The following is a 17,388-nucleotide window of genomic DNA, read 5'->3' on the forward strand; positions in this document are numbered from 1 at the left end:
CTTTGACATCAGGGCAGTGGCTGACCTTAGGTGGAAGTGCTTGGTGCTACAACAGTATGGAAAAATAACCAACCAAAAGCAATTAACTTTGAACAGGCGGAGTAGGAAAGGGGCTGCATCCAGTTCAGTGCAAGAATGAAGAAGAGACAGGCCTTTGCCCAAGAAAGGTAGAAAGACGTAGTAAGCAAAAGAGAGAGTTTGTATTTATTTCAGACTGGATAAATGTTAAGAAAAACAATCTTATACTAGCAAATATTTTCCCCTTGACAACTCCTCAGTAATTTGCTTCCTCACATAAGGGAGTTTGCATCTGCAAGTCAAGCTTTTTAAGGATGTGTTTAATTTAAGTTTTGCCATATTACATTTTAACTTGCTTGGTAGAAGTACTTTCTGCTAGGATGAATATCTAATACATTTTCCAGGCTGTTTCAGTTCAGGGCCTCTTTTCAGGAATGACTTGTGTTTGCGAGATTGATCCGACCTCTATAACGTGGATTTGAGACAGTTCACTGTTCACCAGGAACTGAGCTGATACGTAGTTTACTTTAAAATGTTGTGTGCTTGTGCCTGGCCTATGGTGTTTGTTAAGGTTGTGCCTTAGAAGCAAGGATGGTGTGTAGTATGGGGCTTTTTTTTTAATAGCTCTAAACTTTAACGAAGAAGCTGTGGTGAGCTGAAGGCTGCCTTCATCATCTAATTGTGAGGGCCATAGCTCCCTACTTAATTTATGTTTAGAAAATATCTTTTCATTCTGGGTATTGCTGGGCATAATTTGGATCTAATGGTTATGGTGTTTTTTTTCTTGGGAAAGAAGGAAAGCCTAATCCATAGAAAACTCTCTCTGCCCTAGGAAACCAGAAATATCTGCTCTACTCCTTCGTAAGGTTGTTATGTTCAGTTCTTTGCTGACACAGCTGAGCTTCTAGAAACGCCTCCATGTTCAATGTTAACTTTGCTTTCTCTTGAAATCAGTGGGAATCACTATGGATTATTTCTTTGCCAGCCAAAAAAAGGCATTTGCATTTTTTAATTTAATGTTCTTTTGTGTGAGGCTTGCTAGTTAGGCAGCTAAATATAATTTTTATTATCTTCAAAATTGCACCAGTGTGAGCCAGCAGAAAGTATTATTCACTACTGCAACAATATTATGTCAGCTCTCTGCACTGAATTAGAGTTCTTCATGGCTGCTTTTGGTCAAACTTACAAAAGCTACAAGATCACAGACACACTCAACAGTAGTGTCGCTATCAGTAGTAACAAAAGAAACAAAAGATGGTCCTCAATTGCAAATGTGCAAACTTGTAACAATACACACTTTAGAAAAAAACAGTTCCTTAGTGTTGATTCCCCCCCCCCCCCCCCCCCCCCAAGAGAAATTCAATTAAAAGGTAGCTTGCACTGGTATAAAACTACCACAGGATTAAAATATGGAGCTAAGATTCAGGAAATTTGAGTGTAGCCTTCATCTTTGCCTCTGACTTTTGGTGTAGCCTTGAGAAATATACGTAGTATTTGGGTTTAAATTCCCATTTCTAAAATGAGGAAAATGCTTGCTTACAATCGTATGTAATGATATAATTAAATTTCTGACATATTTACATTGTAATTTCTTTGGTACCTGGACAGAATCAACTTCACGTTGTTCACTGTCCAGCCTCATGGTGGGCAAAATTAGCGGGGAATGCTAGGCGGTACTGGACTGACAGAGTGCTATTAATAATAAGAACAAGTCAACTGTACTTTCCTCCTCACAGTTTGATATTTATCCAAAAGTTGGGGTTTTTACACAATACCTACCTAAATGAAAGAATTACTTTCTCTATCCTTTTCCTTTCTAAATGATACCACTTTGGATTTTATTTACACTTTGAAAAAAGAAAGGAAGACTTACTGTATGAATCACTACAGTCTTGAAGACCAGCAAAATATAAAAACAACTATTACCATTTGCCTTTTCTCAGTAGCATTAGTCCATGTTTGAAAGTGCCATGTCTAATGCAAGACATAAAGGTTTACAGAAGATTTGTGACTATTATTACATGTGAAATTGTTATGAACCGTTAACTCTGCAATACAGCGCTAATTGATACCTATGAAAGTATTTGTGTTTTTCCATCCTAATAAACGTATTGTCACCAAATTAACTATTTATATAGAGCTTTAATTCAAGTATCAGCTACCTGTTAACTTATGTATGTTTTATGTTCACAATTCTAAAGAGTATTTTGACAAGTAAAACACAGGATATTCTGAAAATATTGACATTTTGCAAGTTTTTCCCATCTGTGTTTTTTTTAATCCATTTCAATTTACTGAAGGAGGAGACAGTACAAGGAGTTAAATGTTTACCATGAGAGAACAACATTGGTAATTACTTTGATTTCAGTTCCTTTTGATGTGTATTCAGGGGATGAAGAGGTCAATAATATTATGACCATGCAAATAGAAAAAGGTTCTTTTTGACCATATAAAAAACAGCAAAGGATTATTAAAGCATTAACCTTGATTTTAATGGCCTTGGTTGAGTGGTGAGATCACAGTTTGGATGAGCCTGATTATTTACTAAATACAATACATAAATGCAACGGGTTCTTAACACCCACTGCACTCTGGCATTATCGCATTACTGCCATCCTTTGTTGCCTTGCAGACAGGAATATGAAAGCAATCTGTCATGTAGTGAGACTGGCTCCAGAAGCATTTCTCTGATAAGAAGACCCCCTGCCCTTTGCTAGTGTCTGGTCCAGTAGGCTTAGCCATGCGCTTAATCCCCAGAAAGTGGTTCGATTATTGCTGACCAGCAATGGCAAGATAGTTTTTTTTTTCCCCTAGCTATCAACCTTCCATTAATTCCTTAAGCAGAAATGCGGTGCAATCTATATTTCCTTGGCATGTGTCACCCAGATGGTGCACTGCTCATGTTTTCAAATAACCATGCTCCAAAATAACAGAGTTTGAATAATAAATTCCACAAATCCTTCCTGAGAAAGAGGCACAATTCTCAAGAGCTGCATAAACTTTACGCATGATGCTGTAGCTCATCCACATTATGCAGAAAAGTATATATTCTCTTGCAAAGTGGATGTTTGTATCTGGATTCCTTAATTTAGGGAGGAAAAAGAAAGATAGATGTTTGCTCGAACACTGTAGAATACATTTAATATTTGATTATGTCTTAAACACTAGCCTTAGCTCCCTGGTCAGCTTTGCAGAACTTGTCATTTAATATGGCTAAGCTTAAATCCTATGTGTAGGTCGATGCTGTCAAGCAACCATGACTGTACATTTTGGTATTGATTGGAGTCATTGCAGTAAATTCCGTCTTAACTCACATTCCTTTCCTTCCCAATCCCCTCCCCACAGATAAAAGTGTGAGCATGTCTTTTTCTGTCTGAGGAGATATTTTTTACATTTACAGACAGCCTATATGAAGATATATGTACGCAGTCCTCTGTGTATATATACATTCTCTTTCACACATCCAAACTAAATGCTCCCAATTGCTCCTACTATGCTATTTTATCACCTCAAATATTTCCTGCGTTTTTTCTTCCATCAGATTTCTTATATTGATATACTTGGACCAGAAGGTAGAAGGATGAAACGTCACCTGGCAATAAACTGTATGCAAGATATGGTCATTTGCTGGTGGTCAGCAACTAGTGATGGAGCATGGCCTTGGTCTCCTATTTCCTGTGAGAGGGACAGAGCCAACCTATTGCTATTAGGCTGTGCACATGGCAAATTGGAGGTAAAGTGCTGAACTGTCTTGTTACGTGATTTTTTGGATTTGCTAGAGAAATAACTATTCAACTTAAATGCATATTCAGGTAGATATAGAGAACAGATACGATAAAAACATAAGAAAAGAAGACCAGCCATTCTAATCTTAAAAACAAAGGTTCGTTACTTAATGAAAAAAGCACTTTATTTAGTATGTTTACTATTTTCACATCAAAACTGGCAGTCTGAGAAATGTAGCAAGGAAGTTAGGTCTTTATAATGGAATAGTTTTGGAGCTGTTAACACTGAAAATAAAAGTGTCGGAGTACGACTAGAAAACTCTAATCTGAGTTAGAAACTGTAGCTGTTGCATGCTTGTCTAATGTAATTATTTTACATTGTCTGCAATGTTAACTGATGGGCATTTACATCTATTTTAAGTGCTTTATTATAAAATTTTAGCTACACCCAGATGCTGCTTAAATTGTTGCTGTGAGTATTGATCAAATCAGGACCTTTTTTTTTCTTAAAGAAAAAGTCAAAATTCCCCATCTACAGGTGGGAATATAAGCTGCAAGTTAGAACAAGGCTACAAGCTGACCCTCTTCCTGACACTCGCTTAGCTTACCTTTTTAGGCAGATGTTTCTATTTAATCTATTTCATTTTTATTTCATTTATTTAAGAATATTTGAATCCAGTTTCTTATGTTGGGTAAAAACTTAAAAATGAGGCCACCTAGACATCCTCTGAAAAGAACTGGAGCCTGAATTTAAAATGTAAAAGCTGTTCTGGACTAGCATCTTGTATAGATGCTGCTGTATTTGAAATTTTATTTTCAGTTTAGCTTAACGTGTTAACATGGACTAAAGTCCATAAAGTCCACTTTAAGGCACTAAAAAGGCACTGACTGTGGGAGAAGAGCACAAACTTGAGGATCAGCTGTGGAATAGCTGTTCTGGAGCAGCTATTACAGGCTATTTCCCTGTAGGGAAAAACCCTAAGTAACACTTTAGAATAAGCTGCTCTTATAAAAGACATCCTGTTCTCTTTAATTAGGGAAGATGTAAATGTTTTAATGTCTTGGAATTATTACGTTGATAACTAATTTCAGTGAGGTTTTTTTCCCTTGGGATTTTCTATATATTGAAAGCAAAAGAGAATAGGTAGTTGAGACAGCTTTTCTTTTTTATTTCAGTTATTAGTCACTGTAGAATTTAAGTTTAAACTACCTCCAGTTCTGCCGCCTTTACTTCGTTTCAATTGACCTCTCTCCACTAGCGGTCATCTTTGACTCATCTCTCTCCTCTGCCTGATATACACCTGCAGTTCTCAATTTCCCCTGCAGCTATGCCCAATCACATATAAAAAACTACTCTGGTAGCTAAAATGTGCATCTGTTCTTTGTAAGTTTTCTCAGCCTAGCCCCTGTGCCAGTTTAATATTATGAAATTTCATCCTACTAACGTTTCAGGTCTTATTTCTTACCGTGACTTCCATATGTCCAGGTTCTGACAGCGATATTCCCATGCCTTTTGTTTCCTTCCCACGTCTTCCAGAAAGCTCCCTAATGCCAACATAGTTTGCAATCTGTGTTTTCCGAGATGTTCTTTAGAGACTCATTTCTTCTAAGAAATTCACAGAAACTACCCTGTCAGTTTAAAGCTTTCTCCGTTTCATTTTATATATTATAGGGAGATTTCCACATTACAGCATTGCTCTGCATCTTTCAATACACCTTGTTTTATCCTTTTCTGGTTTAGACTCTAAATTGCTCAGGGCTGAGGCTGTCTAGTATAGTCCCAAGCACATCGCTGGTGCTCCACACAATAATGATAATAAGCATTCACTGAGCCTTTAGGCCTAAACTCATAATCCTTTTAATTTAGCCCATATTGTAATATAAATATAAGAAAATTATTTTTAAAAGCAGAACTGCCCAATTTAACTGTTCGGTTGTTTTCCCTTTTCTGTTTCTTTGCCTGTACTTGTCTGTTTTAATTCTAAGATCTTTGGATGAAATTTCTTTTCCTGTATTTGTCAGTAAAAATACCAAGCACTATGCCATGGCTATGGAAAACTTAGTCATATATAGATAACAAACTGTCTTGCTGGTTATCAATAAGTCTGTTCCATGGACTTATCTCTTGGATGCTCAGTGGGCTGCTGTGTGAGGCTCAAGACACTCAGCCTATATGCTTCCCCTATGTATCCATGACGTGTAACCTATGGTGCTGGTTTTTTTTTTTTCCTTTATTTCTCTAGCGCTCCTTATGGGCAGTAGTTAAATTCCCGTGCATGGATGGGGGATGTCATAACCTAACAGCTCTAGAAGTAGCATCAACCCCCAATCTGCAATTAACTGAGGTACATTTTTCCCCTACAGAGTCTTGGAGGGAAACTTTAACTTCTGATTCATTTGATAGCTTAAACATGAGCAAAAATGTAGTTAGCATTTCTAGACAGCTTCTAAACAGTTACTCTCTAGGTCAGATACCACAAAAATACTGTGTTTCTGTAAGCATGCTTATTTGCCTCTCTTTGCCTCTACTGCCTTAGCACTTGTAGTGTTCCTCAGGTATAGACCTGGAATAAAAACATGACATGCCATTGTTATGCATGACAGTAAATCCATATTTATCATATTTTACCAATAATATGAATTTTGTCCCAGTAAATTATTATTGTCAACAGAAGAAGAATGAGAAGCATGAACTGATTCAGTTTGGAGCATTTATCAAAAAGTAGTACAGTAAAATAATACCACCAACATTTTACTTGAAAATAGTAGTATCACTTGGATAAAACAGCATTATTATCGAGAATTAAGAGAAAAGCAGGAACCGCTGAATGTCTAGCCCATAAAGAGCTGTTTGGCATATTGGGTTTGTGAAAAAGTAAACCAAGCCCAAGGAAATGAATGGGTGCTACCCACAGCCGTTCTACCTTGGTGCTGACCTATGAAAACCACAAAAAGCTCTGCCAGCTACTGACGCTCTCGTTGTTGTGGCAGAGGAAAGGTAAATGGGGAACTTAGGTGATACTACTTCCTCCCTGGAAGAATTTTCTGAGTGAGATTTGCTGCCCACCAGAAGAGTGCTTGTGAGGATGAGGACAGGAATAGCTCTGGGACAAGGCAACTCAACCCCTCATCATGATAATATCCTGTAACTACACGTTCTGCATTGGGATGATTCACATTGCACATACAGTGTTTGGGGTATTGTGTACTTAAGCAGCTTTTCAACTTAATGGAGGAAATACATTTTACATTTTAAATGCGCTATAAATTTAATTTGAATTGTGCTGTGTGGCTTATGTTTTCACATTTGCTACTATTAAGGCTAAAGGTAGACATTATTCCTCTAAAAACAGAAAGAACTTTTTCCTTGTAAATCTTGACTTGTTTTACTCCCTTCATTTTTTTTCTGAGATGAGTGTTTATTATGTTGAATGCTGTAAGATTTGGTGAGGAATCATCCCCTGAAGAAATAAAAGTGCTTTTCTCTTTAACATATGACTTTGCTTTGGTGTGCGATGTACCTTTATATATACGCATGTGTGTTGCTGCAGGAGTATTTGTCTGTTGAACCTTTGTCTGCTTTCTTCCGTGCATTGGTTTCCTCCAGTAAACTCATCCATTCTCCAATTTATTTGTTTAATTACTTAGGTTTTGTTTGTTTCTTCTTTGTTAAAGTACCAATGACCAAGGATGTTATTTAAATCGTCTCCCTGTGGAGATAATGCTGGTATTTTGATTTCAAAACCAGAAGAGGAATCTTCCAGAAATCATTTCAAACAATTTGCTATGAATAAATAGGATCTGATGTGAAATCATCCTTGGATTAAATGCTTTGAGAGAAAGTCATGCTAAAATCAACATGAACTTTATTCTGCAAACATAAATTAACAGGGGGTGATGATGCCAGAGCTCGGTTACTGTAGTACTTTGCATTTGTCTTTGCCATGTTTATTTTCACTCCATTTAGTGCTAGTATGAATCACTGAAATTATACTTCAATCTTGTGGAAAAAATAATTTGCTTGAGAGAGAATATTATTTTTCTTTCTCCCAAGAGGTAATATTTAATACTTATTGCTTCCACATTGTGCCTCAAACTTGTGAAATAAGCACAGCAGATCTTTTATGAGTGAGCTATCCTACAATTACTGTAGCACTCAGAAAAACATCTATGGTGTGTGACTGAATAGCTGAAATACCTCTCACACACATATAGCAAAGAATGTAAAATCCTTGATGTCACGTTGGGTTAAAAGTTCAATGAATTATATGGGATAAAGATGATCATGATAAATTTTGAAAGAAAATAAGAATAAATGTTGGCTGAAGATCTAAATAATAAGATTGCTTGTGGGACTGTAAATACAATGCAGCCAAATAAGTAACCTAGAGTAGGAGCCTTGCATTTTTATTTTAGAAATGTTTAAAAATAGGGTGCTTTTTTCTTCCATCTTCACAGTGCTGTATTTAAAACTGTTTTACTCTAGTGTGCACTAGACTTTCCACTCTACATTTCTAATTAAAGTGTTTGTTGTTATTTGGAGCCTCACTGCGTGAAATTAAATAAGCATTTTTTTTAACATCCATAAAATAAATCAAACATTTTTCTCATCTGAAAGACACACAATTCAGTCACAGCAAGCTTATTTCTCTGTTTCTTTTGTTTTCTTTTTTTTATCTGCTTGGTAAGCCAATTTTCTGCTTAAGAACTACTGGTTAAAACTCTTGTTTGTTTTGATATGTGGACTTTATCCTTTCCCAGCACTCTATGCAAAATACTTCAATTTTAAGCGTTCAAAGATTTGCACTGAGAAGAGTGATACTGCCCACACAAGCTAGTGCTATTATTTCTTTCAAACATAAAACGAAAGAAAGTATTTTAACTAGCATAATTCAGCCCCCCCCCCGCCCCAGATTAGCAGATTCCTTTACTTGGATTGTTATGATTTCTGACTCTAGGATTTGAGAACTTGACCTGTGTAGTATCCCTCATACTGCTGATTAGCTGATGCAGAGCACAGGCCAGTACTGCAAGTGGAAAACAATATAAACGTGCAGTAGGGGTGCGTGACTGCCACATTAATAAGGGAAATATGCATAAATTATGTGGACAATATTTAAATGCAATTACTATATTTTTGTAGTGTAGATATCACAAAACTAAAGGGGACTTTTAAAATTTTTTATTATTTATTTATTTTACAGAAAGTAATTGGTTTTACTTCATGCAAAGTACTTCCAGAAGTCTTCCCTTGAAATCCAAGGCTAAGTGCTTAGTCCAAGATTTATGGAAAGCACTTAACGTTGAATGGGATTATACACCCCGCCATGTGATACTATGGTTCTGTCTTTTTATATCCGCCGCCCTGTCCCCTCCTCCGCAAATCCTACAGTTATCCTACCCACTTCTGAGGGAACTCCTCCAGCTTTTGCCTTCCCATTTCCCAAGCAAATGTTTTGTTAACTTAAAGATATATTGCTATTTTAATGTTCCCCTTTAGGGTTCCAGAGAACTACCGCTCACTGGGAAGGAATCCCAGCGGATTCCTTTAAATGGACTGCTAAAGCACCATGTGCACTACATTTACTAGCATGTGGCTACTTACCAGATAGAAAAACAATTGGCGGGTAATGGAGTACCATCTTCTTGGAGAAAAAAAAAAAGTTTTCATTGTTAGACTTCTTATTTTTCAAAAGCATTATCTTAGCCTTATTAACATGTTTCTGTAGTTGTATGTCTCTCTGTTTTAGTTTTCCAGTTCGCTGCACGAAGAATTAATAATAAAAGTCATTTGTGACAGAGAAACTCGAATCTTCCCTCTCAGATGAAAGACAATATCCATTTTTTTTCCCCTCTCAGAATGCCAGATACCAGTTAGATTCAGCAAAACTGGAAACCAGAACAAAGAGGTGTCTCGGCTTGGTACTCTTCCTCCAAGAGGCATATGAGGCCACTGATGCATGAGAAGCAGCTTATCTGTTCCAATCTAAGGAGAAATGTTTCTCTTGTTTTCAGCCAGAATATGAACAGTAGTGTCTAGAAAAGTTTCCTTTAAGCCTAATTTGCTTAAACATTATGTCAAAACTTATGTTTTGAAATGCAGCAAATAGTCTTTCTCTCCTCACAGGAACTTCTTCCTAATTTAGAATGGAGTTATATACAGCAACCAGCCCTACCCTAGACTTCATTTCAAGGATTTGCTCTCAAAATTATGTGAAGCTAGGAACCTTCTCATCTCAAGGCTCATTAAATTAGCCTTCCAAAATGTAAGATTTTACTTCCTTTTAAATTCAAACTGGTGAGCAACATTTTGTCCCACTTTTGCTCTAACAAGGCAGAACAAAATTATTAATTGGGTTCAGTTTGCTTACTGACTCTCAAATGATCAGATGACAACATTTATTTTTCTGTGACTTTTTCCATTGCTGTTTTCCAGCAGTCACTCCTATGGAGTTGTAAAATTAATGTTTCATGTGTTTTCTTCTCTATTGTCTTAACCTTCAAGGCCAGTCTCTCTTCAGAATTTAATAGTGCTTTCAGTCGTTCGTCTCTCATAGGCCTGATTACTGTGTGGATCTTCATGACTTTCTTATAGCTTGTGAGGAGATGTCCAGAGAGGAACACTGGTTTTGGATCAAAATATGTAGATGAATAATGCAGTGCACTGAAACCTGCCACAGGAAGACAGAAATCTGAGTCCCAGAGGGCCTCAAGGCTCATTTCACTGAAGTTATGGAAGCTTTGAAGACTTGCTTGGGCAAGATTTCTGTTTCACATAGTTGAAAGGCAGCTACCTGGGTCTCTGTACGTACTCTTAGGGAAAACTTCAGAACAAACAATAACACTTCACCTTTTCTTTATTTGGGGTTAGAGAGCTCTGTGGTCACAGTAATCCTTTGTCCACAATAACCTCTTTTACGGGTTTCCTTGCTATGCAATTTAACGCCCTAATAAGCTACACGTTTCAGCAGTTCTAACATCTGCACAGTAGCCACTGCACATTTTGTGGGCATAAATGACTAGTTGCAGAGGCTAAGTCATTGGTGAGGGAATGTTGGAGGTGAGAAAATGTTTTTCAGACTATATAAGTAATCTTTTATTTCCTCTTTGGTATATATTTTCATTGATCACTACTCTGTTGAAATCGGTTTACCTGGTTTTCACAAGTGGGATGCATTGGCTTCTGTATTAGATGCTTTTGCATGAAGTGGTTCTTTGCATGTCCCTAACTACTCATCTTAAAGTAGCTAAGACTTTTGTATTACTTGCAGCTGGTTTGCAGCCACAGAATTCCAATAATCCTTTTTTCTTTCTTTTGAATGAGAAACCCCTTTGCTGACAAAATAAGTAAACTGTCAGAACAAAACATCCTAATCAGTCTGATCAACATCCTGAATAACTTGTTTATAAATTCATCAGTTGCTTCTAAAGTAATAATGGGTGGTATGCCAAAAAAAAATCTTAATTTCTTATTCTCCTCCTTTGCAGGATGAAAGGCTAAATTATATGTTCAGTTGGTCTTGTGATCTGTGGAAATCAAATTTAAACTGCTTTAACATCATGTGTATGTACCTTTCTGTTTTCAACCTAAAATGTTCAGATTTCCTCCCTCACCCTCTCTCTGCCTTTTAATCACATTTGTTACCCCTTTCTGTGTAAATGGTACTTGCATACCACCTGGACTCAAAAGAAGGAGCTTCCAAAATTAGTGGCAGGTCAGCAGCTTTAGTTATAGTGTGAAGAATGTTATGGGTATACCTGAGGGCGGGGTTTGGCTCCATTTGACATTTTCCTTTCACTCCTTATTTCTGCATGAACAAACACCAGCAAGTTTCGACTGACTTCCACTACTCTCATTCTTCTAGAGACATTGGTTTTCTCTCTCTTTCAGAGAAACAGCTTTTCATAGGCTAATTTGTAACTTATTTACAGCTGATATTTCTCCCACAGTTTCCCTGCTCGAGTCCTGTACTACACCTCTCGCTCAAACCCATATATGATAGGACATGAATATTCATTGGTCTCCACTGTTGCCTCCATCACTTTATGGTACTTCCCATGTTTCCACACTACAAATTCTTGCTCTTTGCCAGCTGTGTCTTTGTATCATATTCTGCCTTTGTGTTCTTCTTCCAGTTCATTCAACCTTCAAGTACCCCTAAATGGTCCCCCTTTTCTGCTATCACAAATCCATTCATTCTGCATCTAAAGCTGTATGGCACGAAAGAACATCTACCACCTACTCTTCTGGCAATGACAGTAGACATTGTTTAAACATGTCATTGTTTCTACCACTACAGTGTAATATTTTCTGTTACCATGGCCGAGAGCAAATGATCTAAAATCCTCTACATGTGATGCTCAGAGTAACCTATTATAATTTTTTCCAGAAATTTGGGGATTTCTCCCTCACCCCACTTGTGAATAATCAGTTATTCTTTTCTATCAGTCAGCTGCTCATTTCTCGTCTTACCAACGCTGTTAGGACCATCCCCTCTTCCATCTTCTATTCTGCTAACCTATTATATACTCTGGATGAACAAATATGGCTCAAACTATATTGCAGGTCCTTTTAGTCAAAGGAATTAACCTTTTAAAAGTTAAAAGAGTAGATTTTACAGCTCCATTTCTAAAATGCTTATTTGTTTTAGCTTACTGACTCATGAGAAAGCATATTTGCAGCAGTCTATTTTTTAAATCATCAAAGTAAGAATAAATTGTTACAAATGACTACCAAAATGTTTTGGATTTTTTCCAGGTTCTGAGTTACGTCCGTACAGAATGGGATCCACTCGATGCTAGATTCAGCGCTAGTCAGCCTTATCAGGTTTACACGGTAGAGCACTCCATCTCCACAGACAAAGAGCCCATGGCTGACAGCTGCGTCTACAAGTGTGTTAGGAACAAAATTCAGTGTGCGGCAGTTACCAGAATACCGCTACGATCCAAAGCCATCAGCTGTTGCAGAGATGTCACAGAAGACAAACTAGTCCTGGGTTGCGAAGATTCATCAATAATTCTGTATGAAGCCTACAACCAAGTGACTCTGTTAGCCCAAGCAGAACTGTTGCCTGCTTTAATAACCTACCACCCTTCTGGAGCCATATTCATGGTTGGCAGCTCTCAAGGGGAGCTGCAACTTTTTGACACGGCACTGTCCCCAGTTAAAATTCAGCTCTTAGCACAAGACTATTCACCTGAGGCAACTCTGCAATTCAGTAAACACTTTGACGTGCCTAGCAGCCTCGTCCAGATCCAGTGGGCTGCTCCTGAAGTTGCATCTGCCAGCACTGACGGCACAGATATTCATGATCTTTTGTTGGTTAGATTTGACAAAGGACCCTTTGGAGTACTTCACTTTAAACTTGGTGAGTTACTGAGCACATCTGTTGAACCTCTCAAGGAAATGTCTGTACCTCGCAAGTTTTTTGTAGTTTGAAAGCAACACTCTCATTTTAGATATATGGGACCATAGCCTTAAAAGCGTGTAGTTCCAATGATACCTGAAGACGTGAACCAAGGAGTTCATTGTTTCACGATTACTTAGTATCTCTTCATGTGGGGTCTGACAGAATAGGACCTTGATCTGTTGTTGGATCAGGGTCCTACTATGTTACCTGCTACTCTAATAAAGCATAACAATTTCTCATATTGAAAATTCTTTTATTCTGTAGCGTATAATTTTAGGAATTGTATTTATTCTGTAGTAATACTCCTAACAAGCTAAAATAAGCTATTTTTAATAATAGGATAGTAATGCTATTTTCTTTCCTAAATTATTTTTTGTGTGTATGATGCAACTGTCCCTGTCCTTTCCATTATAACGTATATTTGTCCCAGTACTCTGTTCTTCCTGACTTCAGTACATGAAGTTACACCATTTCTTTCCTTGAAGACTTTTCACACAAGAAGGAAGGTTTTCATAACCTTTAGAGAAATTTGGTCTCTCAATTCATTTGCCAGGAGTTGTGAATAAAAGAAGTAGTAATAATACTAACTTTAGAATTTATATAGCACTTCTCATTTTAAGTGTAAGGAGACTTTTAAGACAGTAAAACCATAACTATCTTCATTTTACAAACAGAAGAACAAGAAGCAGTAAAGGAAGGCTAAAAGGCTTTCCAAGAGTTACACGAGTCAGTGGCTGAACTAAGAATAAAACCCCTGCAGTTGCTCATCAGTGAGAACTGCATTCATTCCATTCAAGTCAGGCAAGTTACAGTGGTGCAAACCCACTGTGAGAGCTAAAAAAACAATCATGCTTAAATCTTCTGACTACCAAGCCAGTGTTTCAGCAGGGCAGACAGCCATGTCGAATATACTCATCCTGGAAAATTTCAGCATTTTGCCCATTGTCTGTCCAAGGAAACAGGATTGCCTTTGTAGATCTTTATAGGAGGTTTTTTATGGTTCTTTTGTATAAAGCTATTGAGATTAGGAAGAAGCCTTTTTTAAAGAAAAACTAGGTGACAGTAAGGTTTGAAAATCTACTTTGTTTCTTTACTGATTGAGACATGCATGTGCTTTTGTGGGGAAAAATCCTGTCTAAAAGTACTGCAGACCTAAACATTTGCAAGGCTGTATTTAAAAAATTAGCTAAGTATGCCACTGCAAAAAGGTAAATTAATATAATAGGATGTTAGCAACAGAAACGTTGGATTGGCTTATAGTTGTATAGTTTTAAAAGAGCTGATCCAGATTATTACTGTTATCCAAAAATACTATTAAAATACTGTTTACAAGTTACCATTTATTTTGAGATAATTCAGCTGCGTTATGTTCAATGACAGGTTTAATAGTTGCAGAGTACCCCAGAACACTAATTATAACAGCTCTTTGATGGTTTTGTGCATGTTGGCCATTTAAAAAAACCCTCTAAATTACCTCTTACCTGTCAAGCAGAAGGCACTCTACCCACATCTACCTTGCTTTTCTTCAGTCCTCCCTTGTGGGGTTTTCTCACAACAGCTTTCCAGAAAGCACAGCTTTCCCCTTGCTATCTTTAGCACATTTATGTTCTTACGAAGGCAAGCAGGCTCTCAGTGCAGGGATTTAGAGGCCTTTCCTGCTAATTGCCAGCTTGTAAACTTAATTGGACTGTCTCCCTGGGCACCGTTCCTAAATCAATTAGGCAGTGAGTTGGCTGTCACCTCTTTTTCCCAAGCAGGTTGCCTGGAAGCGTACCACCCAGGAGAAGTCAAGCATCCAAATGGGAAGATGTTGACCTCTATAGCTGAAAGTTATCACATTTTAAAATTCATTCTGTATAATTACTGTAAAATCTCTTCTTAGGAAGAAGGCAAAGCTCTCTCTATGCCTCCCTCTCTCCCTTCTTTGTAGTCCTCTGTGCGAAAATATGCTGTTCTCTATTGCATCCTGGTTTTCAGCTTTACCCCTCTTCTCAATTTGCCACGCTACCAAGGTAATGCTGTGTTGATTAGTCAGCCCCTCTTCCCAACCTCAGCGGTTTTTAGGTCTCTGCTATTTAAGAAATAATGCAAATATAAATTATATGGAAAATTTAGGGGTCCATGACAGCAAAACCCAGACAGGCATTCAGGACTGAAATAAAATCCATAATTAACTCATGGCTTGGAACTGTTTCCCGTAAAAGTGTGTTAAGAAACTATGTCAATGACAATAGGCAAGCATGTTTTTAACTTCCAGCTGACATATTATGATTTTGGACAAGTTCTGTGGATTCTCTATTGCGCTGTCTAGCCAGATATATTTCAGGAAAAGATTCATATTAAATTTACCCTCAAACATTAATGGCAAATATTTTTGGTGTCTAATGCCAAACTCATTTTCAAAATCTTTGTGGCTTCTTGTCATTGATGTCAACCCAGAACTTGGATAATGCCGAACTTGGTACTGGTGCCAGTGGTTCAGCATTGCTGGCCTTGAAAGACATTTTAAATATAGTATTATATTTAATTAGCATGCAAATAAGTATTTTCATCTTCACTTAGGGATTAATATGAAGATTGCCAAACTTATGTAATACTTAAAAACACTAAACATTTAGGAAGAATAAAGCCTACCATAACAATCAGATATTATCACACCTATACAGGTTAAACATGGCTATTACACAGTATAATGTCCATAGGCTTTAATACATGCAAATGTAAAGTGAAATACAATAGACAATAATGTCTTTGCTTTAATGACACTACAAAACTAAAATATTTCTGTTACAAAAAAATAAATATGTAAGCTTATTTTTCCCAAAGCTTCAGATCTGTATTTGCCATCCTATGGCTTTAATATCAGTATTGAAATTCACCTTGTTCCCTTTCTCATCAGAATTTTTTCCTTAAAAGTAGTTTTGACAAACAACATCAGAATATAAATTGAGAAAATAAAAAAATGACATTATGTTTTTATTTAAAGAGAAGGGAACGGTAAATTTGTTCTCGTCTCTTTCTAATATCTGGAGCAGTAGTGATAAAGAATACTCTAGCACAGTGACCCAAAGCAAGCAAGAATTGCTAAAATGCCACGTGTGGCCTATGTCACACAATCATATGGGTAGTTAGAGACAATAAATAACATTACTCTCTTCAGCTTTTTAGTCACTTTTCTGTTCAGAAGCTGACACCTACAAGTCAAGAAAATTTGAGAGTTTTAATTTCTATTTTTCAGAGATAGAGTGCTGTAGATAAATCATGTTCTCATGGAGTGAGCAATGTGTTGCTCGTGTTTTTCCCTTATGGCAAGCATGTTCTTGGTTTCACCTGTAACTGTAATTGAAAGGTCCCTAAATGTTGATATCTTTCATGATAGCCCCTCACAGAAGAAATGCTTCACTTAGAGAATTTTGCCAAGCTAGAAGTAAGTTCTAGAGCAATTGCAATATGGAGACTAATCGAGCAACTGCTGCTTTGAAGTTTGAGCTGCTATAAACTTGTATACATAGGTATGTTTGTGTGAGACAAATGCTATTTTTTAGTGTTGCCGAGCAATATTTCCCTATGGGAAGGAGGTGCTAGGAACATGAATTTATTACCTCCAATACAATACTGATAACCTGGGAATAAGCTTTTTCTACCATGTTTAAAACAAACTTTACATGATGCTGTCACTAGGAGATACTGGCCACATTCACTCAACCTCCGTGTGTGAAGTTCACTGATGGTTTTTCTCTGCTGTCCAAAGCACCATCAGTCTAAATATAACAAGATAATAAGGAGCTCTCTCATAAAAATTTCATAGTGAAACCCATTAACTTACACTTCCTAATACTAACCGACAGCAAGTATTTTTAACTGTGCTGAAAAGTAGTCAGCTACTGGTTTACATACTCATAACACTATCTTTGGTTTTAATATTTCCTGTAAAAGGTATGATCACAAGAGGACAGCTGGGCCTTGTGGAAATCGTCCACCAGTACATTCGTTACGATGAGATACATGAGGCAATTAATGTCCTGAACACCATGAACTGGAACACAATGGGTCATCAGTGTTACATATGCTTGAGTGCCATCGTCAATCACCTTCTTAAACAAAAGCTTACCCCAGACAGAGAAGGTAAGGGACCGATTGTATTTTTAATGTATTTTTGTGGTGTCTTTGTAATTCATATGTGGATTATGACAATATATTTATTGACTTTATAAAGAAGACAATAGTGAGAATCC

At 37.1% G+C, this 17,388-nt stretch overlaps 1 protein-coding gene across 1 annotated transcript in view; it reads left to right on the forward strand.

Annotated features, from left to right (window-relative positions):
- The window catches only part of WDPCP (WD repeat containing planar cell polarity effector), a gene marked incomplete at both ends in the record, with an annotated part of 101,616 nt that overhangs the window by 20,110 nt on the left and 64,118 nt on the right, over positions 1-17,388 (forward strand). The window contains 3 exon segments of the mRNA XM_082306190.1: positions 3,560-3,751; positions 12,502-13,111; positions 17,090-17,278. Coding sequence (XP_082162316.1) covers positions 3,560-3,751; positions 12,502-13,111; positions 17,090-17,278 — 991 coding nt within the window.

This window comes from Platalea leucorodia (genome assembly GCF_965183815.1).
Source record: "Platalea leucorodia genome assembly, chromosome: 3".
Lineage (NCBI taxonomy): Eukaryota > Metazoa > Chordata > Aves > Pelecaniformes > Threskiornithidae > Platalea > Platalea leucorodia.